The sequence below is a fragment of the Balaenoptera acutorostrata genome, chromosome 7 (genome assembly GCF_949987535.1).
Source record: "Balaenoptera acutorostrata chromosome 7, mBalAcu1.1, whole genome shotgun sequence".
NCBI lineage: Eukaryota > Metazoa > Chordata > Mammalia > Artiodactyla > Balaenopteridae > Balaenoptera > Balaenoptera acutorostrata.
Genome location: NC_080070.1, coordinates 66,493,028 through 66,518,404, shown reverse-complemented (window position 1 = coordinate 66,518,404; position 25,377 = coordinate 66,493,028). Strand labels below are relative to the sequence as shown.

Below are 25,377 nucleotides of genomic sequence, written 5' to 3'. Positions count from 1 at the left end.
CTGTGGTCATGCCTTCCCGTCAGTACAAATAGATCTACCTCTGTCCTTTCAGCTTGGCCTGGAGAAGAAATGGCAGATGAACACGTCCTGCGTGGTGGAATGTCCTGTGAACTGTCAGCTTTCTGACTGGTCTCCTTGGTCAGAGTGTTCTCAAACATGTGGCCTCACAGGTTTGTTTGTGCTTTATTTGGCATTAGACTGATGGTCAAGGAATATGAAATAAAGTGTCCCTCTTGCTTTAAGTCATATCAAATAATCTGCAGAAAGGTTGCATCAGGGTATCTTTCTTTCCAAAACGTCTAAGCCTTACTTGTTCCTCTAATCTCGGGAGAAATGTCTTTGATACCTTCTCCCAATAAGATATATGCTTGCACAACTGTAGTGTATCACTGAGGTTGCACCACTTTGTATCTCTTAAAGGAAAAATGATCCGAAGACGAACAGTAACCCAGCCCTTTCAGGGTGATGGAAGACCGTGCCCTGCCCTGATGGAACAGTCTAAGCCTTGCCCAGTGAAGCCCTGTTATCGGTGGCAATACAGCCAGTGGTCTGCATGCCAAGTGCAGGTAACCAATCTCAAGAAGTTGTATGGAAGTGTGTATTCTTTATCTGGAGAGACTTGGTTTCAGAAATATTTTCAGAGCTTACAGATAGCATGTTTCCTGTTAAAGATTTTAGGTACCTTGCCATTTCATAACTGTTTAATTAGTTTTGATAACAAGCACTCCCTGTCCTGTATCTTAAAACCATTTGGAGACTGATTCATTTTAATGAAAATTTATTTGCCTGTCTTTGGCTAGAAAACAAATAAATTGTTCGTGCTATGCTTTATAGCTAGTGCCCTATAGGACTTCTTCCCTAGGGTTTCAAATGCTCCTTTAACTGCTCATAAATCAAAACCAATGGTGCAGAGATGACTGTAAGCGATGAGCTAACTAATGAATTATTTTTTTTTCCTAATTAGATATTTCTTCCTCCATTTCAGGATGCCCAGTGTGGCGAAGGGGCCAGAACAAGGAATATTTCTTGTGTAGTGAGTGATGGGTCAGCTGATGATTTCAGCAAGGTGGTGGATGAAGAATTCTGTACTGATATTGAACCCATTATAGATGGTAATAAAAAAGTGGTTCTTGAGGAAACCTGCACCCAGCCTTGCCCAGGTAACAACAGCAAAACAGAATTTGTACTTTGGCTATTCCTTACCAGGACCAGGGTGGAGAAGGGGTTGCATGTATAAGTCTAAGTTAAGAGATGTCAACAGTCTTCTAATTCAGTAATATCTGTGCCAACAGCTAGACACTGTAGTGTGGATGAAGGGGGGCACTGACTCCTTACTGCCAGGTGGGGGTGAAGTCCAGTTCTCCTACGTGGCCTCTGTTGACACTCACCCCCCCTCGAGTTTTAACTTCTGCAAAGAATGGAAATTAAGGCCTTAGGCTCATGCTTGACAGGGAGAGTATGAAACCTAAAATTCTACCCCTAGATAAATTACCATTCAAGAGTGAGAAAAAATAGTATTATGGAAGAAAATTTTGAATGAAAGAAATTCTGATTTAGTGTTGGACACAGAGGTACAAGCAGGAAAATGTAGAAAGCAAACGTTGTATATCAAGGAGATTAGAAATAAATAGCAGGAAGTGATTAGTTAATGATTAGGAATTTGGGCTTGATGCAGAGGACTTTAGGGTAGATAGAAGGTCAAAATAACCTCAGTGTCAAGCATGACCCTATGGCCTTAAGAAAGATATGGGGGCAACAGTGTATTGATGGGCTAGAAAAGAACAAGATTGGAAGTGAATTGCCTATCTTTTTTAATTTTCATTTTATACTGGAGTATAGTTGGTTGACAATATTGTGTTAGTTTCAGGTGTACAGCATAGTGATTCAGTTGTGTGTGTGTGTGTGTGTGTGTATATGGTCTTTTTCAGATTCTTTTCCCATATAGATTATTACAAAATATAAGTAGAGTTCCTTGTGCTGTACAGTAGGTCCTTGTTTTTTGGTTTTTTTTTAATATTTATTTATTTTTGGCCGTGTTGGGTCTTCGTTTCTGTGCGAGGGCTTTCTCCAGTTGCGGCAAGCGGGGGCCACTCCTCATTGCGGTGCGCGGGCCTCTCACTGTCGCGGCCTCTCCTGTTGTGGAGCACAGGCTCCAGACGCGCAGGCTCAGTAGTTGTGGTTCACGGGTCTAGCTGCTCCGTGGCATGTGGGATCTTCCCAGACCAGGGCTCGAACCCGTGTCCCCTGCATTGGCAGGCAGATTCTCAACCACTGCGCCACCAGGGAAGCCCGAGGTCCTTGTTGATTATCTATTTTATATATGGTACTATGTATATGTTAATCCCAAATCCTAATTTATCCCTCCCCCTCACCTTTTTCCTTTGATAACCATAAATTTGTTTTCAATGTCTTTGAGTCTGTTTGTTTTGTAAATAACTTCATTTGTATCATTGTTTTAGATTCCACATATAAGTGATATCATATGATATTTGTGCTGCAATGAACATTGGGGTGCATGTACTTTACGGATTATGGTTTTTCTCTGGATATATGCCCAGGAGTGCTTTTGATGTGCATTTCTCTAATAATTAGCAATGTGGAGTATCTTTTCATGTGCTTCTTGGCCACCTTTATGTCTTCTTTGGAGAAATGTCTTATTTAAATCTTCTGCCCATTCTTTAATTCCGTGTTGTTATTTTTTGGGGGGGGGGGTGTTCATTTGTTTGTTCGTTTGTTTGATATTGAGCTGTATGAGCTGTTTATATATTTTGGAGATGAATTACCTTGTCAGTCACATTGTTTGCAAATATTTTCTCCCATTCTGTGGGTTGTCTTTTCGTTTTGTTGATGGCTTCCTTTGCTGTGCAAAAGCGTCTGAGTTTAATTAGGTTCCATTTGTTTATTTTTATTTCCATTACTCTAGGAGGTAGATCCAAAAAGATCTTGCTGTGATTTATGTCATAGAGTGTTCTGCCTATGTTCTCCTCTACGTGTTTTATAGTGTCTGGTCTTACATTTAATCCATTTTGAGTTTATTTTTGTGTATGGTATTTGAGAATGTTCTAATTTCATTCATTTACACATAGCTGTCCGGTTTTCCCAGCACCACTTATTGAAGAGACTGTCTTTTCTCCATTGTATATCTTTGCCTCCTTTGTCGTACATTAGTTGACCATAGGTGCGTGGGTTTATCTCTGGGCTTTCTATCCTATTCCATTGATCGATATTTTTGTTTTTGTGCCAGTGCCATACTGACTTTTTTTCCTCTTTATTTTTTTTTTAAATTTTTATTAGAGTATAGTTGATTTACAATGTTTTGCTAGTTTCTGCCGTACAGCAAAGTGAGTCAGTTAAACATATACATATATCCACTCTTTTTTAGATTCTTTTCTCATATAGGTCAGTACAGAGTATTGAGTAGAGTTCCTTTGCTACACAGTAGGTTCGTATTACTTATCTATTTTATATATAGTAGTGTGTATATGTCAATCCCAATGTCCCAGTTTATCCCCCCCACTTTCCCTCTGGGTAACTGTAAGTTTGTTTTCTACATTTGTGACTCTATTTCTGTTTTGTAAATAGGTTCATTTGTACCATTTTTTTAGATTCCACATATAAGCGATATCATATATTCGTCTTTCTCTGACTGACTTACTTCACTCAGTATGATGAATCTCTAGGTCTATCCATGTTGCTGCAAATCACATTATTTTGTTCTTTTTATGGCTGGGTCTCTACAGACAGCGTATATTCAGGTCTTGTTTTTATATCCATTCAGTCCGTCTTTGTCTTTTGGTCACAGCATTTAATCCAAACCACTTCAGACCTAGGGACACATACAGACTGAAAGTGAAGGGATGGAAAAAGATATTCCATGCAAATGGAAATGAAAAGAAAGCTGGAGTAGCAATACTCATATCAGACAAAATAGACTTTAAATTAAAGAATGTTACAAGAGACAAGGAAGGACACTACGTAATGATCGAGGGATCAATCCAAGAAGAAGATATAACAATTATAAATACATATGCACACAACATAGGAGCACCTCAATATATAAGGCAAATGCTGACAGCCATAAAAGGGGAAATCAACAGTAACAAAATAATAGTGGAGGACTTTAACACCCCACTTACACCAATGGACAGATAATCCAGACAGACAGAAAATTAGTAAGGAAACACAAGCCTTAAATGACACATTAGACCAGATAGAGTTAATTGATATTTATAGGATATTCAATCTGAAAGCAGCAGAATACACTTCCTTCTCAAGTGAACATGAAGCATTCTCCAGGATAGACCACATCTTGGGTCACAGATCAAGCCTTGGTAAATTTAAGAAAATTGAAATTTTTCCGACCACATGCTCTGAGATTAGAAATCAATTACAGGAAAAAAACTGTAAAAAACACAAACATGTGGAGGCTAAACAGTATGTTACTAAATAACCAATGAATTACTGAAGAACTCAAAGAAGAAATCAAAAAATACCTAAAGGCAAATGACAGTGAAAACACAGTGATCCAAAACCTGTGGGACACAGCAAAAGCAGTTCAAAGAGGGAAGTTTATAGCAATACAGTCTTACCTCAGGAAACAAGAAAAATCTCAAATGAACAACCTAACCTTACACCTAAAGCAACTAGAAAAAGAACAAACCCAAAGTTAGTAGAAGAAAAGAAATCATAAAGATCAGAGCAGAAATAAATGAAATAGAAACAAAACAATAGCAAAGATCAATAAAACTAAAAGCCGGTTCTTTGAGAAGATAAACAAAATTGATAAACCATTAACCAGACTCATCAAGAAAAAAAGGGAAAAGACTCAGATCAATAAAATTAGAAATGAAAAAGAAGTTAAATGGACACCACAGAAACATAAAGGATCATAAGAGACTACTACAAGCAACTCTATGCCAATAAAATGGACAACCTGGAAGAAGTGGACAAATTCTTAGAAAGGTACAATCTCCCAAGACTGAACCAGGAAGAAATAGAAAATATGAACAGACCAATCACAAGCACTGAAATTGAAACTGTGATGAAAAAACTTCCAACAAACAAAAATCCAGGACCAGATGACTTCACAGGCCAAGTCTATCAAACATTTAGAGAAGAGTTAAACCTACACTTCTGAAACCCTTCCAAAAAAATTGCAGAGGAAGGAACACTCCCAAGCTCATTGTACAAGGCCACCATCAGCCTGTTACCAAAACGAGACAAAGATATTGCAAAAAAAGAAAATTAAGAATTTTCTTAATTCTGTAATAAAGAAAATTAAATGTAAGACAGAATACTAAAAACTTAGAGGACAACATAGGCAGAACACTCTGACACAAATCGCAGCAAAATCTCTTTCCATCTATCTCCTAGAGTAATGGAAATAAAAACAAAAATAAACAAATGGGACCTAATTAAACTTAGAGGCTTTTGCACAGCAAAGGAACCCATCAACAAAACGAAAAGACAACCCACAGAATGGGAGAAAATATTTGCAAACAATGTGATTGACAGGGGATTAGTCTCCAAAATTTACAAACAGCTCGTGGAGCTCAAAATCAAAAAAACAAGCAACCGAATCAAAAAATGGGTGGAAGACCTAAATAGACATTTCTCCAAAGAAGACCTACAGATGGCCAGAAGGCACATGAAAAGATGCTCAACATTGTTAAGTATTAGAGAAATGCAATTCAAAACTACAGTGAGATGTCACCTCACACCAGTCAGAATGGCCATCATCTACAAACAATAAATGCTGGAGAGGGTGTGGAGAAAAGGGAACCCTCCTACCCTCCTGTTGGTGGGATTGTAAATTGGTACAACCACTATGGAGAACAGTATGGAGGTTCCTTAAAAAACTAAGAATAGAGCTACCATATGACCCAGCAATCCCACTCCTGGGTATATATCCAGAGTAAACTATGGTTCAAAAGGATACATGCACCCCATGTTCAATGCAGTGCTGTTTACAATAGCCAAGACATGGAAGCAAACTAAATGTCCATTGACAGAGGAACAGATAAAGAAGATGTGGCACATATATACAATGGAATATTACTCAGCCATTAAAAAGAATGAAATAATGCCATTTGCAGCAACATGGATGGACCTAGAGATTATCATACTAAGTGAAGTCAGACAGAGAAAGAGAAATATCATATGATATCACTTACATGCAGAATCTAAGAAAAATGATACTAATGAACTTATTTACAAAACAGAAACACTCACAGACTTAGAGAATGAATTTATGGTTACCAGGGAGAAAGGTGGGGAGGGATAGATTGGGAGTTTGGGATTGACATGTACACACTACTATATATAACCAACAAGGACCTACTGTATAGCATAGGGAACTTGGCTCAATATTCTGTAATAACCTAAATGAGAAAAGAATTTGCAAAAGAATGGATACTTTGTATGGGTACAACTGAATCACTTTGCTGTATTCCTATAACTAACACATCATTGTTTATCAACTATACTCCAATATAAAATAAAAGTTTAAAAAAAAGAAATCTGTGGTAAACCATGTGAAGAAAAACTGCAAGATCCCATAGTAGCATAGAACAGGGTAATTCACCATTTTAATTAAAGCAATTACAAATCCAGGAGGAGGCTGGTCTCCTCTTGTAAATTACAATCTATTCATTTCCATTCCTCTCTTGCTAGTTTTCTCCAGTGATGGGTTTTGAAAGCTAGCAGCATGTGAGCTAATAAGCTTTAAAGAGAATACTGAAGTAGGAAATGCATTTCAGACACTTAATATCTTTGGTAGGCAGAGTGTAGTTTTATTATTACAATGTTTTATATGGTCAAAATATAAAAATATATTTAGTACAAGTCAATGCCTCACACTTATTTGCTGTTGTTAAATCTTTGAAGCTTGACATGGATTATTCTGGAGTGATAATTATATAATCCACAGACTACCATTAAAAGATTTATTGAGTTTTGTGTAAAAATACACTATGTCAAGTGATACAAGCACAGAGATAAAGCCTATTAGTAAAAAGGTATATTTTACTTCCATATAGTTTGCAGTCACTGAGGTGAAGTTACACTACATTCATATTGACAGGCGTTTCTCTATCTTATTTTTAATAGTTTCTCTTGCATAATTAAAAACTGAGTAAGCCAAAAGTAGCATTTCCTAGGGGATATAAATATTTATAAAACTTTCTCTGACTACTTAAAAATTCTTCTTAGTTTCTTTTTCCTTAGCACTTCCAAAATGTACTAGAATTTTCTTCATTTTAGGATGACATCAGACAGAGTAATAATGACACACTATAGTAAAGGTGTACAAAGATCACTCCACTTTAGTATTATACATGTATCTGTTAGTAATTCATGTCTTTCCAGGATTTCTTAATCCTGGCACAAGAAGTTTTTTCATTAATCAGATCTCCAGGTAACTTTTTGCTAACATTAGACATCTTCAGTATAATATAAGGCAATTTAAATTATTCATGCGATATGGCTGGAATAATTAAAGTGGTAAGAATCCCTTATGGATTTGTGTTTATCAAAATGTACTGCATCCTCTGAACAGTATCACCAAGCAGTCAGTCCTGAAGAATGAATGAGTATACGAGAAAGGTGTATTTCATTAAATCTTCCCTGTTCTGAAAATGGTTGAAGATGAACACATGATATACTATGGCCCAACAATTCCTATATAACTGTAACTATTTTCTAGTTATATACCCAAAAGAAATGCATATATAAGTTCACCAAAAGACTCATACTAAAATGTTCACAGCAGCAGTATTCATAATAGGAAAAATTTACAACTCTCCACATGCCCATCAATAGTAGAATCGAAATGTAAATAGTGGTTTGTTTATAAATAAAGCACAGCAGTAAAAATGAGCAAGTTAGAGCAACATAAATATGTGATGGTTCTCAAAACATAAATGAGTGAAAGAAACCAGACATTAAAAAAAGTACATATGGTTCTATTCCATGTATAACATGAGGAGGGTTTCTGAGATTCTGAGAATGCTCTGTTGCTTGATTTGGAGGTTGGTTACATGGGTATTTAATCAGACTGTGAAAATTCAGCTATCTGTGCATTTATGATGTGTCATCATTTTGCATGTATATTACTCTTCAATAAATAATTGAAAAAAGGGGAGGAAGTTGACTGAAGATGTAGATCAGAGGAAATTGTGTTCATTATTGCCACTACTGCAGCTGCTTGGTTAGCTGTCTCACCTCCACAACTTTGGGAAGAAACAGAAACCAAGCATAAATACCAGCTTTCTCAGCCTTGGACTTCAAGCTCTTTGAAATTTTGAACACCTAGAAGACAAGTCCTATGTATATTTAGATTTTCTTTTAATAGTACCAAGTGCTTAATAAACCCCTTTATGATGATAATGACAAGAGTGATAGTAGCAGGTTTTAATCAAGTATTGTTGTCACTTAAGAGAAGGGAAATCATGATGGACAAGCTCCTTCAAACCATAGTTTACCTTTGATATCATTAAGCAACACATATGCTATACTCAGTAACATCCACTCAGAAAATAACACTATTAATACAAACTTACAAAACCACATACAAACTTGCAAATATTAAATACTTATACAAATCTTACAAATATCATGAATGACTGGCATACCTAAAAACATTGCTTAGTCGGGTTAAACATAAAATGATTATCTGGCTGGCTATTCTTTATGGGTATGGGTATAAACTACAAACCTGTGTTTTGCAGGTGACTGTTATTTGAAGGAGTGGTCTTCCTGGAGCCTGTGTCAGCTGACCTGTGTGAATGGTGAGGACCTCGGTTTTGGTGGAATACAGGTCCGTTCCAGAGCGGTGATTATACAAGAGCTAGAGAATCAACATCTGTGCCCAGAGCAGATGTTAGAAACAAAATCATGTGATGGTGAGTGCTACCATTCATAAAATCTATTTATTTTAGTTTTGTGTTGATAAGCAAAAGTATAAGATATAAAATTTTCTGTTAAATAAGCAAATTTTCTAAGATATCACTTAAAGTTGAGAATTGAGTTAAGGGTATGATTCTGAATTCTAAATATTTAGAGAATAAAAGTCTTGCCACCCTTCATAAATGAAATATTGTAAAAATATTTCCAAGTTCTATGAGCTAAAGAAGGCTGAGATCATTAGGAGCACGTTATTTGTACACCTGTAGCAACCCTGATGATGTGTGAATCTAAGAATATCCTCAATTTATTTAAATCAAAAGAAAGAAAGAAAAATTACAAAGCAACAGCAAAATGAGATATTTTACTATATTCTCAGAAATTGATAAATCTAAGTATTGGTAAGGATTAGTCTGAATTTGACATACAGCATATATAAAAATACATCTTTATATGTCTGTGTGTATATGTGTACATACACATAGAGCCATGCACCCAATATAAGCAATAGATGACATTCACAAGAACCACAGAGCATTAAAATGTTCTAGTTTGGGAACACAGAAGAAATCTAAATGAAAAAAAAAAGAATTGTTATCTAGTGGAGAATGTCTTGCTCAACAAACAACCCTCTCATTCCTGCTTGTGTTCTGAAGCAATTGAGTATGACATATATTAGCAAATAGGAGCCAAAATAACATCTATATTACTGAAAAGTTGAAGAAATCTTAGAATGTTGGAGAACAGTGCTTAGAATGAAAGCCAATTGAGCTAGATGCCTTAACCCAAGAATTATAGAATTATCCACCTTCTTAGTTAAGTCTTCCCAAATTTACCAACCAGATAAAACATTTCATATTCCTGGGTAGGTAAAGGAGAGAAAGGTCAGAGGTTACAATAAATGAAATAATTCCCAAGAAAAGAAAAAGAATTGTTTACCCTGAAATGACAATGAAGTAAAATTAGGAATCAGTAACAATTGCAAAGAAATTCTCCCCATGCCCACACAGAAGTGAAAACTGAAAGCTACATTTCTAGAGCATTACATATCAAATGTTATGCAGGATGCAGCACAGAAGTACTTAGAAGGGAATTTGAAGCTTTACATTCTTATATAGGAGGGAGAAAAGTTTAATAAGAGCTAGACTTTCAACCCAATTTTAAAAAAAATGGGAAATAGAGTGTATACAGTACTGATAAATACAAATTCAATGAGATAGAAAACAAATAAACAAGATAATCAACAAAGCCAATAGCTTGTTTTTTTGACCAAACTAACAAAATAGACCACCTCATGCAAAATCAATGAAGAAAAAAAAGGACAAAATTACTACTACTAATAAAAGTGTTTAAAAATATAATTCTATGAATAAATTTTGCTGATAAATGTCAAAACTTGACAACAATTTAGAATGTTATTTATCGAGAGTAATAGAGAAGCTAAACCATAGATTCTGCAACTATTAAAAACACAAGTCTATCAAATATTCTCACACATGCACACACACTAAAACCTAAATGACTTTAATTATGAGTTTTACTAAAATTTAAAGAAACAGACAACTCCCATTTATTGTGAAATCTTAAGAAATAAAACTAAGTTGGGTAGAAAAAAAAGATGAGGAAAATCTCCCCAATCCAACACCAAAATCACAAACTAAAATGAAAAACAAAAATTCTTTTAAATCAAAATTTGAATCTTCTATACTGTAAAATAGATCATAAACAAAGTTACCGGACAAGCCACAGACTTAGAAAAGATATTTGTGAAGTCAATTTTAAGGAATTAGTGTCTAGAACAACTATCCTAAATCTTTTCAGCATTCCAGGACAATTTCATACTTGTAAAATTGCTGAGTACCCCAAACTGCTTTTCTCTGTGAGTTATATATATCAAAATTTTTCATATTAAAAAATGACAACTGATGTTTTAAAATATTTGATAATTTATTTAAAACAATCATAAATCAATTTGTTACCATAAATATTTCCTGAAAAATAACTATTTTCCAAAACAAAAAGAAAATAACTTTAATGACAGGCATGGTCTCGTTTTACACTTTTTCAAATCTCTGGCTTAACATCTGGCTTAACAGAAGACAGCTGGCTTCTCTTCTCTGCTTCTGCATTCAGTCTATTGCCATCTTAGTTTAGTTGATGTATATGAAGAAAATCCAGCCTTACTTACCCAGGTGTGTAGTTAAAGGGGAAAATCCTCACACACGTACTCTGAAAGAATGTCAAAGTCTTCCCTGGTCCCTGGACCATAATTTGAGAATTGTTATTCTAGAATAAAAAATTCCCACACCCCAATATGAAAAGGCATAGATTTCAGTAGAAAAAAAGGGGTGGGGGGAGCCAAAAGATATACATAAGCAATTCACAAGAGGAAATCTAAATGCCCCCAAATATTTTTCTCACTGTTTAATAGCTTTGGTAATCAACCACAAGTTAAAAATGACAAGATAGCTTTCCACACCCACAAGACTGACAAGAAATTTAAATCTGGAATTTATAAATGTTTGTGAGGGTTTGGAGTAATAGTAACTCTTATTCAGTGCTGGTGGGTATATAAATTGTCACCTTTTAAAGAAAAGAATGAGCTGTATTTAGTAAAGTTGCAGCTGTCCCTACAGTGATACCCAGAAATTTCCCTTCTAAATATTTACCTTGAAGAAGCACCAGGAGGCTTGCACAAGACTGACCACTGAGGCATTGTTATAATAGCATAAGTTGAAAACAACCTAAAAGTCCACCCATAGAGGAAATAGCTAAATAAATTGTAGTAGATAGTACCATGGAATTCTATGTAGCAGTTAAAATAAATTGACTATGTCTGCATTAAAAACATCACATAGAAATATTTCATTTATAACATTTTATGTTACATATAACATTGACTATTAAGTTTCAAAAAGATGTATGTATCATATGTATCAGTATGATACTTTTTAAATTTTAAGACTGTCTAAAGGACTTCCCTGGTGGCACGGTGGTTAAGAATCCGCCTGTCAATGCAGGGGATATGGGTTCGACCCCTGGTTCGGGAAGATCCCACATGCTGCAGAGCAACTAAGCCCGTGCGCCACAACTACTGAGCCCATGCTCTGCAACTACTGAAGCCCACGTGCCTAGAGCCTGTGCTCTGCAACAAGAGAAGCCCGCGCACTGCAACGAAGAGTAGCCCCTGCTTACCACAACTAGAGAAAGCCCACGCGCAGCAACAAAGACCCAACACAGACCCAAAAAAAAAAAAAAACCTAAAAATAATTATATAAATCATTTATAGGTTGTATATATTTATACTTACATTCTATTTATATTAAAAGAATTAAAAACATGTCACAGAAATGCATGTATCTACTTCAGAAGACTGGGTATTGCTGGAGAAACAAGGAGGGAGATCCGATCAGGAAGCAATATAACAGAACATCAAGTTTATTTGTTACTTTTTTTACTCATCAACAAGCAAAAAAAAACCTAAAGCAAATATGACTAAATGGTAATATTAGTTAAAATTGAATGATGGGTAATTGGATATTTTTAAAATTATTCTCTGTCCTTGTCTGTATGTTGGATATTTTATAATACTTCAAATAAACATAAAATTAAATTGAAAATCCAGGTTCACATTAGATAGTATGACAGCAGACATGGAAGATTAGTTGGAATTTAGGTATGTATCTGGAATTTTGTAACATTTATATGGCAACTTCTGGATAATAACTTGACATTTGAATCATTCAGGATGGACTTCTCATCCCTTTGCAATTGTTTATAAATATTTTATGAATACATTATCTCCATGATTGTTCCGCTGGCCTACAGAATGCCTCTGTTAATGTTTATTGTGTTCCTGCAGATGGACAGTGTTACGAGTATAAATGGATGGCTAGTGCTTGGAAGGGCTCTTCCCGAACAGTCTGGTGTCAAAGATCAGATGGTATAAATGTAACAGGTAAACCTCCCATTTCTTTGTTCTTTGAAAGTCTTCCTGTAACACACATGTAATTGGTTAAAGAAAATAATTAAGAAAACAAAGATATTCTTTCAGTATTCCACACGTGGTTGGGTTCAGGACACCTGAGCTGTGTACCTGATGACCAATGATAAAATATTTTACTGTTTAATGTTTCAATTAAATTCTCCCTCACCCAGCCATTTTAGACATTGCTGCTATAATTTAATTAAAATACTAATTCTAATAAATGATTTTAAGTAAATAATTATCAGATTGTTTTTCCTAGAAATCTTAAATATTAATAACTTCTTACGTGCTAAGAAAGTCAATATTTTGTTGACTCTGTTTCTGTGCCTTAAAGGCAATATACATGCAGTCCAAAAATATTGCCACGAGAATATGATTACACAAATCCAAATATTTTGCTTAAATTCAGAAATCTATGATTTATAGTTTTTTATTAATTAATATAGAAGACCTATTGGTAAAACTCAAGCCCAGAGCATATGAGTAGCCAATGTACCTACTCTGTCCCAAGTCAAAAATCATTGTACATTGAAAGAAGAAATCCAAATGAAGAACTTTTTTTGAATTTCCTTTGACCCAAATATACCCCCAAGAACTACTCTAATCTACAGTTACTGAAGTTTCCTTATCTGAGTCCAGTAAATGCAAGGGATCCCAAAGACCCTTTGAAGAGGGAAGAAAATTGGCTCCAGAGATGGAGTGAACCACCCTGCAAATTTCCTACAAAGAAACCAGGGTCAGAACAGAACCTCAGCCTCAAGCCCATGGACCCAAAGATCTAATGTCTCTTCTTAAACAATGTATTTGTAGAGATCTCATCTACAGGAATCTCCATAGCATAGCAGCAGCCTGAGTATTGACAGTTAACTGTTCAGGAGGACCTGCTGACTTGCTGCCATTGTTTTGACCCTCTGGCAGGGAGAAAAAGTAATGTGCATTTTGTTGCCTCTGAGTAATGTCCATTTATAAATTTAACTGTAATATCTACAGTAAGATGATAGGAGGCAGGGGTCGATATGCTTTTTGGAAAGCATAAATTTTTATACTGAATTTTAAATTACCTGGATTTATTGAAACCTAATTACTCATTTCCTCCTTATGAAAGCTAGAGCAGGATGTCAGATTGTATTCTTGTGAAGATAAGATTTTATACATGAGAAATCTGTGTTAAGAAACACTTGATAATAGCAACTCCCAGTGGATACATCTATAACAAAGAAAAGACACCTACCAAGAAACACTTTGCTCTCTCACACTATTATTTTCTGGAAGAAAAATCTGTTCCAAGCACACCACTCTCAGAGGCAACAGAGGGAGACAGAGTTCTGGGAAGAGAAGCATAGGCTTTCTGAACCCAAAGGCATTATAGAGGTGGTCCACTCAACTCAGGTGTTGAAAATGAATGTCTACATTCTTCTTTAAACTATTCAGAGGGAATTTTACAGCTTCCCCAGAGGATCCTATTAGTTTTCAGTGTTTTTTTTTTTTTTCCAAATATGGATGCAAAAAATAGTTGTCTGCCTTTTCTTCTACGTGTTAAAAGCTCTTTTCACACTGAAATTGGGGCTATTCCCCAATGCAAAGGTAAGTCAAATTTTAAAAGACTTACCTGTAGAAATCATATTTTCAATTTCTTTTCCATATAAGTATCCCATGTATTTATTCCCTTCTAATGCTGTTTTATACCCCCCCCAAAAAAATGTGTAAATGATTTGTGATAAACTCTGTATGCATTCTTCTTCCATCTTTTAGGAGAGATGAGATTATGAGAAATAGACAAGCATGTAAAGTATATTATCTACCTTGATTGCTTTAATTTTATGAATATTTGTCCTTATAAGAAACTCAAGATGCTGTTTTACTTTGTCTTCATATGTATAATGATGATAACTTCAATATAGCCATGTAACTGCAACTGCCTTGCAATGACTAACTGCTTTTCCATAACAATTTTTCTGTGAATATTTGGTTTATAATATAGAGAGATAAGGCAAGGAATTAATAGGCACCTTTGATTAGATTCCAGAGGATCATCAATTCCACAAACAAAGGAAAAATTTTGCTTTGCTAAAATTCTAAGTTGAACAAGTATGGTTTGAAACTATCAGTTCTTTCCATGCCACCAATACTGTTTCTTTATGACATCTATTCTTGTCTTGAAACTTCATTATAACAACAACTTTGGCACACCTGGTACTGTACTTGAAGGAAGAAAGAAGAGGACTAAACAGAGAACTGCAATGTCAAGTTAAAACAATAGTGCAAACACACACTTAGTAGCTGCCTTTGTTTTCTTATACCCAAAAAATATCCTGAATTAGTGATTTTCTCAAAAACAAACATGTATTATAAAAAATACATATACAAGATAGTCACATGAATCAAAGGGACATCTTAACATGAAAACTATTTATTTGAATAACCAAGAAAGAATTTTAAAAGAATATTAAATCTGCTTTTTAGTGCTGGACTTGGACTCAGAAACTATGATAAATAGCTTGCAGGCAATTAGTGTTTTCAAAGTAGCAACTATAAAATCATCCATTCAACAGGTGCTTATTGAGCACCTGCTGAGTGGCAGGTACTATGCTGTCTCCTCTGAATAAGAAGAGCCTCAAGATCCTAAATAAAGTGCTCAAGGTCAACCAAATATTTCAGTCAGCTGCCCTCAGAAAAGTCTGTGGGATTCCCAAGGTGGTTCAGGATTCAAAGACAAGTCTACAACAATGATGTATTTTTAATCATTGCAAGAGATGCTACTTGTCAAAATATGATTTTCTGTTCTGCAGGGGGCTGCTTGGTGGTGCGCCAGCCTGATGCTGACAGGTCTTGTAATCCACCGTGTAGTCAACCCCACTCGTACTGTAGCGAGGTATGTGTGAATTCATTAGAGTAGGCAAGCCAGCTTCATCATTTGTCACCCCACTGCCTCTGGTACAATCCATTCCCCCACCCCAAAAAAGCATGTCTTGAGGCATAAAAATTCTATTTGGGGACCTCTCCTTTTATCACTATAAACAATTCTGAATGCACTTGCTTCTACTGTTAGAATAAGTTTGTAAAGGGACAAAAAGTGTGTTCTTTTTTACATAGTTATGACAGAAGTTACATAAAGTAAATTCCCAGAACAATATTCCTTTAAAGCCTGCTCTTCAAGTCAGGTCTGTTATGCTTACAAAGATCACCTTGCATGTACAGTATAAGTCTTGTTCTCCTGCAGACAAGGATATGCAGTTGTGAAGAAGGGTACACTGAAGTCATGTCTTCCAATGGTACACTTGAGCAATGCACACTTATCCCCGTGGTGGTGATACCCACTGTGGAGGACAAAAGAGGAGATGTGAAAACCAGTCGGGCAGTACATCCAACCCAACCCTCCAGTAACCCAGCAGGACGGGGAAGGACCTGGTTTCTACAGCCATTTGGGCCAGGTGAAGTGACTAGACAGTGTTGATGTAGAATTCTTTAGCTATATATTTAACCAATGCCAAAGGATTAAAAAAATGAGCAAGCATTTTCATATGAGTTAATTATTTTATGTATAGTCATTTATGTTGATACTGCCATATATTATTATAATTTTCTACTATTACGAAAAAAGCTCTCATGCTGAAAATCCAGAAAAATGAAATTACTTTCTTCAGAGAAAAATTTTAGGATTGATATTATTTATTTTAATTTCAGTCCTAAACTTAGAAGTATAATTATTTTCACATTGAACAAAGAAATCTAACAATGAAAATATTAGGGAAAAAGTGTTGTCATTCAGAACTCGAACAAATAAAACTATAAAGACATTAAAGAATTTTTCCATTTCACCACAGAGTTTTAAATATTTGAAGATCAGCAATGCAGGAGATACTTGGCAGCCAGACCAATTTCTACCAACCCTTAGAGTTGGCACACTCAAATACTCAGAATCTATACTAGCACCAGATTAATGGGGGCAGGGATGGAGCCTTCCTGTCTAGATGGGACAATCTAAACTTGGAGACTGACCAGACCCCTGTCATATTCAACAGACAGCTCGTAATGTATCTAGTAATGGACTTGAAGCCCATACAGACAATAGCTTGAAGCCTCATCAGATGCTATCCTTACTCTGCACATTTTCTCTCTTCAGTTGATTCAACCATATGCTTAGCCCTAGAACTAAGCTGGTGCTTAAAAATGTGCTACAAGAGCTATACGGTAACTAAGATCATGACACTTCTTCTCACACCCTAGAGGGATGACTAGTTCATGACCGAAGGAAATCTCCAGGCAAAGCCAGGCATAAACTACTTCCTGACTCCGTTAGAAACATGAGAAAGGAAGGAAGCGATTTGCATAGCCAGCACATCTCTATTTTTAATGCATTTAGTCAAAACACTTTCCCTTACTGGTGAATCACTATTGGGAATCTTTTTTTAAGTACGTTCAATATTTGGGTGATTCATATTTAACCACATCATCCCTGCCTTGATTAGGTTTTGAGCTGAAAATAAAATTTATTTTGTAAAGCTGACCTGTTTCTGTAAGCATGGGAAACTCTTCCTCTCAGTGTCCAGGACAGCGGACCAGCAAATGGCCATTTGCAGTCTTACCCTGACCAAAAATCCAAGCAGATCTCCTCACATCAAAACTGATTTTTAAAGAGAGAATATTATTATTGTCATTTTTCATTTAATATATAGTTTTCCTAAAGTGAACATTTTAATATATTAAAAAGGTACATGTTCTAAAAACATACAATTAGACCTTGCTCTTGGTTTATGAAAAACCCAAAAATATTTGTTGAATTTCTCTCAGGGCAAATAAACCCAATAGAGCTCTTTCGATTTTGAACCCAGACTCAAATTTTTTAAATCTTTAGAATTGAGAGAAAAAAAAAAAGGGTATTTAGAATATTCACTTAGTTTATTTCCAGCAAGTGAACCCCTAATTGATCCAGCTCTAGGCAAAAAAAAAAAAAAAGTTCATAGTACTAATTTGCTTTTGATGCCTTCCAAATATTGGATAAACCAGAGTATCTGTGGGGTCAGTTTGCCCAATCTATAATTTTAATTCTAAAATCATATGTTTAGCTGTATGTGTGCAACAGAAAATATATGTTGGTGTGAGGATCAAGTTAAGTTAGGCAAAGTCATTAATAGTATCACTCATTTGAAGTTTATCCAGACTATAAAACTGAGAAGTTCAAAGAGAATGAGACCAGAAAACCAAATTTTAAAAGTTCTTGTCATAAAACTGGAAAAAAAGAAAAATTCCTGTCCTGATTCCATACAATAGAAAAGACAGAAAAAAGTTACTTAGAGATCCTTTTATATGTTAATCAAACTTGGCTGTTTTTACAAATGATATTGTCAAATCAGTTTTAAAGCACGCTCTAAGTATAAACTAAATAAAGGATTATTAATTCCAAAAATGTTAAATATATTTACTATCAATTCATCTGGAAAAAATATTTAAATGGCAAAGTTTACATTGAGATACCTGTCAGCATTAACTCAAAGTTGTAGGACTTTCTCGAAATTGCATTATTTTTTCTTCTCTTCTCACAACTGCCATTCTAAAGATAGAATGAAAATCAGAAGAAAATGTTTATATTACCATTACACATATATTGGGTTTAAAATAAAATTCAGATAAGAAGCAGCAGAAATTTAGACCTGTTAACTTGAAATCTGAACTTGAATTCAAACTTCATTGCTTTTCAATTCAATTTTCATTGATAATTTATCTTTAATGAAGGACCATCTAACTCACTATAGCAGCTTTGCATTAATCATTAATTATGCCTAAGCAATAATTCATTTTGAGTTTTGAAAGGACTTGGTCATATGTGACTGGTATATACATATATATACCAGACTAATGTAAATTAATGACTAATATCCATTCTTCTTAGATGGGAGACTAAAGACCTGGGTTTACGGTGTAGCAGCTGGGGCATTTGTGTTACTCGTCTTCATTGTCTCCATGATCTATCTAGCTTGGTGAGTGTTTAAATATTTCAAAATCTAAGGGGATCTCTATTTCAGAGGAAACACTTTCAATTGGCCATAACCAGGAACAGCAATCTAATGTCTCAAATAAGTATTCCACATTAGTGTTCATCTGAATTTCTGAATAAGCATGGCTTTAGTCTTAGATAGTCTAAAAACTACCAAATCTGAGCCATTTAATTTCTGAAGATGAGCCAGAGCTGCCCCAGGCCATCTTCTCAAGTATGTTCTCCTTGGTTCTATAAGCAAATATTACTTTGTATACTTACGATGAACTGTAGATTTTTATATTGAATTACTGCTGAGGAAGATATTATGGTAATACCCAATTCAACTATCTTTTAAAACATTAATTATAAATAGTGTTATTTATAAAAGTTTATGGACAAATATAAATGATTATACTATAACATTATTTCCATTGTTAGTACTAGAGGAATTCCATTTAAACAATTCATCTTTTACAGGATAATAAAATATTTCAAGGTTTCTGTTTCAAGTTTATTCAGAGCATAAAACAGAAATTAAAAAACCAGAAAATCAAATTTTAAGGTTGAATTTAGGCAGTGTAGGCAATTAAGCAATTTAGGTTTATCAATGTTTCCAGTTTTTTCATTTAAAACAATTAAAATTGCAATTGAATATTGATTTTCTTTCTCCCAATTTTAATGATTTTTTTTTTCTTTACAGCAAAAAGCCAAAGAAACCCCAAAGAAGGCAAAACAACCGACTGAAACCTTTAACCTTAGCCTATGATGGAGATGCAGACATGTAAACCATAACTTATCCTGCAACAACCAGTCTCAGCTTTCTACCTTTGCTGTAGATATCCAGAGGCCACAAAGCTATTCAAACTGTATGGATTAAAATACATTGTAACTTCTTAAAAGATCATCATTAAGAGTGAAAATCACAGTGCCACTGGAGATATCAAGACAGTACCACTTACATAGAAACCATCAGCCTTGAGAATTCTAGGAGATTTAGTTGAATACATGCTGCATTCTGAGAGTTTTATGTGATCTTTCTGAAATCTACCAACTGATAATTCACTTTCATCTCTAAAATAACGGCGGTGGGATTGGCCAGTTAGGATGCCTGATGCAAGCCTCTGTCTGCAGTTAACCATAGTAACATTTTCGCATGAAGAGTTTATACCAAGATCTCTACGCTACTATAGTCAAACATAACAACATATATACTCAATTGATGATACACATTATGTCAGATTATGTACTTGTTAATAAGCAATTTTAATGGTGAATAAAGATAAACTCTAAACTGAGCAGAAAACCCACTGAATAAATTCAGCATCCTGGTGATTGATGATAGTTTCATTGACCTGCATTTCAGAGGCAAAGACCCTTTTATAAGACTTAATTCTTGTCTCTCTCCAAACTACAAATGCTGGACAGGTACTAGTACCTTAGAAGAGTCCTCAAGTTCAGTATTTTATTAGCGGTTATTGTCTGGAAAACTAATTTGCTTGTGTTAATACAGTATGTTTCTACTTTCTCTAATTTTCAAACTGGTTGCCTGCATCTTTTTTGCTATATGGAAGGCACATTTTTGCACTATATTAGTGCAGCATGATAGGCACTTAACCAGTATTGCCATAGAAACTGCCTCTTTTCATATGGGATGAAGACACGTGTGCTCAGAGTGTCATGGAGACATTTACAAGTTCTTGTGTCCTAAAGAGAGTAAAGTTCTGTTGGGATGGCGACAGGATGGAATTAGCTATTACATCTGCTGCTCACACTCTTCCTCATCACTGCAGCCATTGTGAAATCAACAACATGGCGGTAATTTAAGTGTTTAAGTCCCGAACTCACTAACCCTCCAAAAGGTGGATCCCTCTAGTTGGCTTTTAACTGTACTTTGAAGGCTGTTTATGACTAGATTTTTATACTTGTTATCTTTGTTAAAAAAAGAAAAGAAAAGAAAAAAAGGAGCTGGTTGTCTTTTCAATTTTGAGCAGACGGAAAAAATAGTGTGTTCGTGATTTTTGTAACTAAAAGAAATCAAAATTGTGTGTTGATTTTTTTCTTTCTTCCTGATTTGTTTTCCTAGTTTCAGATGGAATGTATTTCAAAATCCATGGTTTTGTCTTTCTCACCGGTAAAATTTGAAGCGAGTCTTTTTAATGTATGATATCAAAAACTAGAATTTTTAAAAGAGAAGAATAAATATTTTGTCCAGGGCTTCATTAAATATCTAGACCAAGGGTGGCACACTTTTTTCTGTAAAAGGTGAGATGGTAAAGATTTTCAGCCAGGTCTATGTTGCAACTTCTCCATTCTGCTGTTGTGAGAACGCAGCCATAGACAATACACAGTACAGTACATAAAAGAATGAGTATGGATGTTTTCCAATAAAACTTCCTTTAAAAGAAGTCAGCAGGCCACATTTGTTGTGGTTTGCTGGTCCCTGGTCTAGAAGCTTTTTCAGTGCTAACTCACTCTCCATTGTGTCATCTTGAGCTTTCATTCATTTACCCTCAGACTGCGATCAGTGTTTTATTTCAAAAATGAAAAACAGTCATTCAACTTATCACTGTATTGGAAGTAGCTATATTTTTCACAGATGTAGCCCTGGGAATGGCACAGTAAAATGATATCTAACTTGGCTGGTTTCTTTCGTATGAAAGGAAAATTCAAAAGGTGCCATTAAAAAGCGATACCATTTTTCAGGCAACATTTATTGTGACAACCTTTGGGAGACGGAAGGACGTTACGTTTTCAGGTCTTTAAAAAATAGCATCACAAGCTATTCTATCTTAAACGTAGCTGTGTAGCTATACAAGTGGTTTGGACTAGAAGGTATCTTACCTTCATACTAGAGTTTGAACTCCCCCTACTGTTTGCTAGAGTATTTGCAAAGATTACAAAAGATAGATTGGAATGTCGTTGTCCCTCAAATAAACAGATTTCTACATATTTCGATAAGCATTAAATGTGGTAAGCACTAATTCCTTATTCAACATTCACTGTATTAAGCAACATGTAAATCATTTCTAAGCAAACAGGATGTCAGGAAAATGAGAATTTTACCTTAAACCAAGGATTTAAACAAGGAAAAGCATAAAAACAAATTCCATTTCATCTGTCTTATTAAAGAGGAAGACAAAAATAATATTGTCACCCTAAAACTGTGATTGTCAATATATGTACTCAGGGGTCTTCCAGATAATCCTCAAGTTGATCTCTTTGAATAAAATGGACTCCATTTGTCCAAAATGGTTGAGAAATAGTCCGTTGCAGTTACTTGAAGAGTTTCGCTGACAGTCTTACGAAATGCGTGCCATAGCCAATACCCTTGAAATTGTTGACTAGAATAAAATATTGTTGCTACTAATGCTATACTTACGATCATTTGAAAGTCATTAATTCAGAAAGCAGATCAGTATCATCCTACCTGTATTGTTAAAATTAAATGAATAGATCAACATTATAAAATGTCATGAAAATACAAGATGATTTTATTCATAACTTGATTACCTTTTACAGATATGAAGGAAACTAGGTTCAATGTGATCTAACACTAGGGAGCATACTGGAAGTTCATCATTAGGATAAATACCGGATGGCCTCTTGTTAGAAAGGTACAAAGAGGAGAATGTAGCTAGCTGACTGTTTTGGACAAATGAAGGTTACTATATTCATGTTTATAACATGAAAATGGCCTTATTTTTGTTCCTGGCATGAGTCAATAATGAGTTAAGTACTTTACTGGAATTTCATCAAAACCTTATTCCTCCTGTTCATTCTAAGAATTCAGGAGGGCAATATAGTAGTAACTTGTCTATTGACACTTTTGCCTTACCAAAATGGTCTGTGAGCCCACAAAGATTAAGAATTACTGTTACTATAAGTATGAAGGTTTGCTTGGTTTTAAAAAAAGAAATGAAAAATATTGACACAGTATTATGCTATCTTGTTGGACTGTTTCCATTTAAACGACATAGAAGTAGCATAACTGATGTCTCTTGAAAGAGGGTGGTTTGCTCATTCATCAATATCTAATCTAGGAAATTGACCACAATCCTTATTTCAAAGCTTTTTTGAGGACTCTGGTGTAGCTTAAAGCTAATTTAAAAAGGAGTGCATAAAAGCATGTTGTTAATTATAACAAAGCACAAGTACCTATAACAAGACAAATATTTATTGAATTATCACATGTAAGACCCTCTGCTAGGCACTGTAAAATATTAGTAATGGCTTTTGTTTACATATATATCTAAGACATTCAAAACAAGGAAAAATGCTTAATGAGTGAAAATGACACACACATCACCCTTCACTCTAGATTTAGTGTTCAATATGGTTAGTATTTTTCCTTAGGTAATGTCCATGTCTCGGGCCATGCTGGCAGGCTTTGGCTATATGGCTCCTCTACCCTCAGGCAGGTGGCAGTGGTCATAGTGGCAAGTAACACCTCTCAATTTTTTTTTTAACCTCCTCTAACTCCCCGTATATCCTTCTCCTTTATGATGATGTTCAGTGCCTGGTCTCTGTCTACTCTGCTCTCTTACCAACAATTAATCTTGTCTGCTTCCCTCAGAACCACCTTCTGCTAAACATGCCTACATTTTTAATAAGAAAAAAAAGTGGTGAATACCTATATGTCTTTCCTATTGGAGTCAAAGTGTCATTTAGAGTGTGAACAGGTTGATTTAAACAGAATGTACTGGTCAAAGACATGAGTGAAAAACAAAGAAAAGCTGTGGAGGACATGCCAAAAAAAAAAAAAAAATAGACGTTTTCTGTAAAAATGTCAATTCCTACCTTAGATTTAGTCCTACCCAGTACTATACCCCTTCACCAATCTTCCCCTCATGCCTTTGTCCACGTGCTAGCCTACAAGACAGCGAGGGAGGCCTGCATCTTTCAAAACTTACAGAAAGAAGAGCCTATTCTTAGGCTGAATCAAGGTTTGAACAGATTTGCAAGAATCAGGCTTCCCAAATGATCCAGGGTCTCACTATTTGTAAAAATATTACCAAATTCAAATATGTTTCTTGTTCTATTTCCACTCGAAGCTGAGGGCATTGAAAGGAGAGCAGTCCATGAACAAATCTGTGAGGAGTCACGTCAGTGATCTTTCCTGGGTCTAATTAAGATGTGAGAACTGAAACTTCTGCCTGTCTCTTCTGGTCCTGCCCTCAGGTGGTTGGGAGTGCAGGGCAGGATTTCAGGCGTCTGAAACTGGAGTGTGGGCCCAGCAGACATGACTCTTTATAAAAAGGATGTTTTCCAGTGTGATATAGTTCTGTATCTGGCAGGGAAACTGAAAAATGGTTATGTCTACATTATGAAATGAGTAAAACAAATGCTAAATGGATAGAGTTAATTTTGTAGTTTTATGTTTTCGGGCCTCTACCAAGGCAGATCTTAAAATGGCAGTTATATGAAGACATTTAGGTTGTGAGAGTCATGTTTCCAGTGATCGAAAACCTCTAGTCTATTTAAACTATCACTGGGTGTCAGTCTTGTGTTTTGTAGATTTTTTTTTCAAACAATAGTTTCTAGATTACCTACTTTGAACCCTCAGTGAGCTTTTCCCAACTATTTTTCAGGACTCTATTTATGTTTATTTTTTCAAAGGAAACATTGAGATTTCCTTTCTGATACTTTTTCCTGCCTATTTCTAGTACAAAGATTTGAAGTGATCAGTATCTGTTATTGTAAAATATAACTTTATTAAATTTGCAATGTCTTTCTATAAATTATAATCCCCTAAATATGTTTTTTGGTTAATTTAATTACCTGAGTATTTATTAATATTTTAAGTAAGGAGGCAGCTGTCTAAGAAGTTTTTGTTAATATTACTTTGTAAATTGTGTAATGTAATTTATTTTAAATTATGTACATTTCTTTTTTAACGCACAAAATGTCTATGTACAATTAACTACAGATTTGCAAATAATGTCACTAAGCTTTATTCAGTTAATATAGATGGCATGTGAAGATGTAATATGCTTTTTTACATTTTCATATGGGTTATTTGTAAATAACTATGTTGGTGATGAACATAAACACGGAAATCATTTTCATTCTACTCATGTGTATCTGTGTTTTAATTTGCACCATTTGCTGCTCAAATGTGGGTTAAATTTTTTTTTCAGTGGAAAACCAAATCTTTTTACTACTGTACTGCGCTTTCCTGGGTCTTTTTTTTTTTTTTTTTTAACAATTCCAATTTAGAAAGTTTGAGAGATGCAAACCTTTACTTTCAAAGTCTGCAGAGGCTACAGATTAATCATCCTGGACAAAGGAACTCTTCTTGGTTTCCAGTAAATTAAAAAAGACTAAATAGCAGAGGATCATAAGATACTCTAGAATACGGTGCAGCTCTTCTTTCCCCCTCAGTCAGAAGGCGAGCCTCTCCCTGTCCATTTTCCCTATGTCTACCAGTAAAAGACCAATCCTAAAAAACAAGGCAGAAGCTCACACATTAACAAATTAAGATCCCCTTCATTCCCAAAATTAAGATTCACAC

General features: G+C 35.0%; 1 protein-coding gene across 1 annotated transcript in view; it reads left to right on the top strand.

The window, feature by feature from the left end:
• The window catches only part of THSD7A (thrombospondin type 1 domain containing 7A), a 487,237-nt gene extending 462,301 nt beyond the window's left edge, over positions 1-24,936 (top strand). The window contains exons 20-28 of the mRNA XM_007191805.3: positions 53-170; positions 421-566; positions 986-1,160; positions 8,727-8,900; positions 12,764-12,859; positions 15,679-15,761; positions 16,110-16,320; positions 18,780-18,867; positions 19,567-24,936. Of these exons, the coding sequence (XP_007191867.3) occupies positions 53-170; positions 421-566; positions 986-1,160; positions 8,727-8,900; positions 12,764-12,859; positions 15,679-15,761; positions 16,110-16,320; positions 18,780-18,867; positions 19,567-19,651 (1,176 nt within the window). The 3' untranslated portion in view covers positions 19,652-24,936. The remainder of the gene's footprint in view (positions 1-52; positions 171-420; positions 567-985; positions 1,161-8,726; positions 8,901-12,763; positions 12,860-15,678; positions 15,762-16,109; positions 16,321-18,779; positions 18,868-19,566) is intronic.
• Positions 24,937-25,377: the final 441 nt, after the last annotated feature.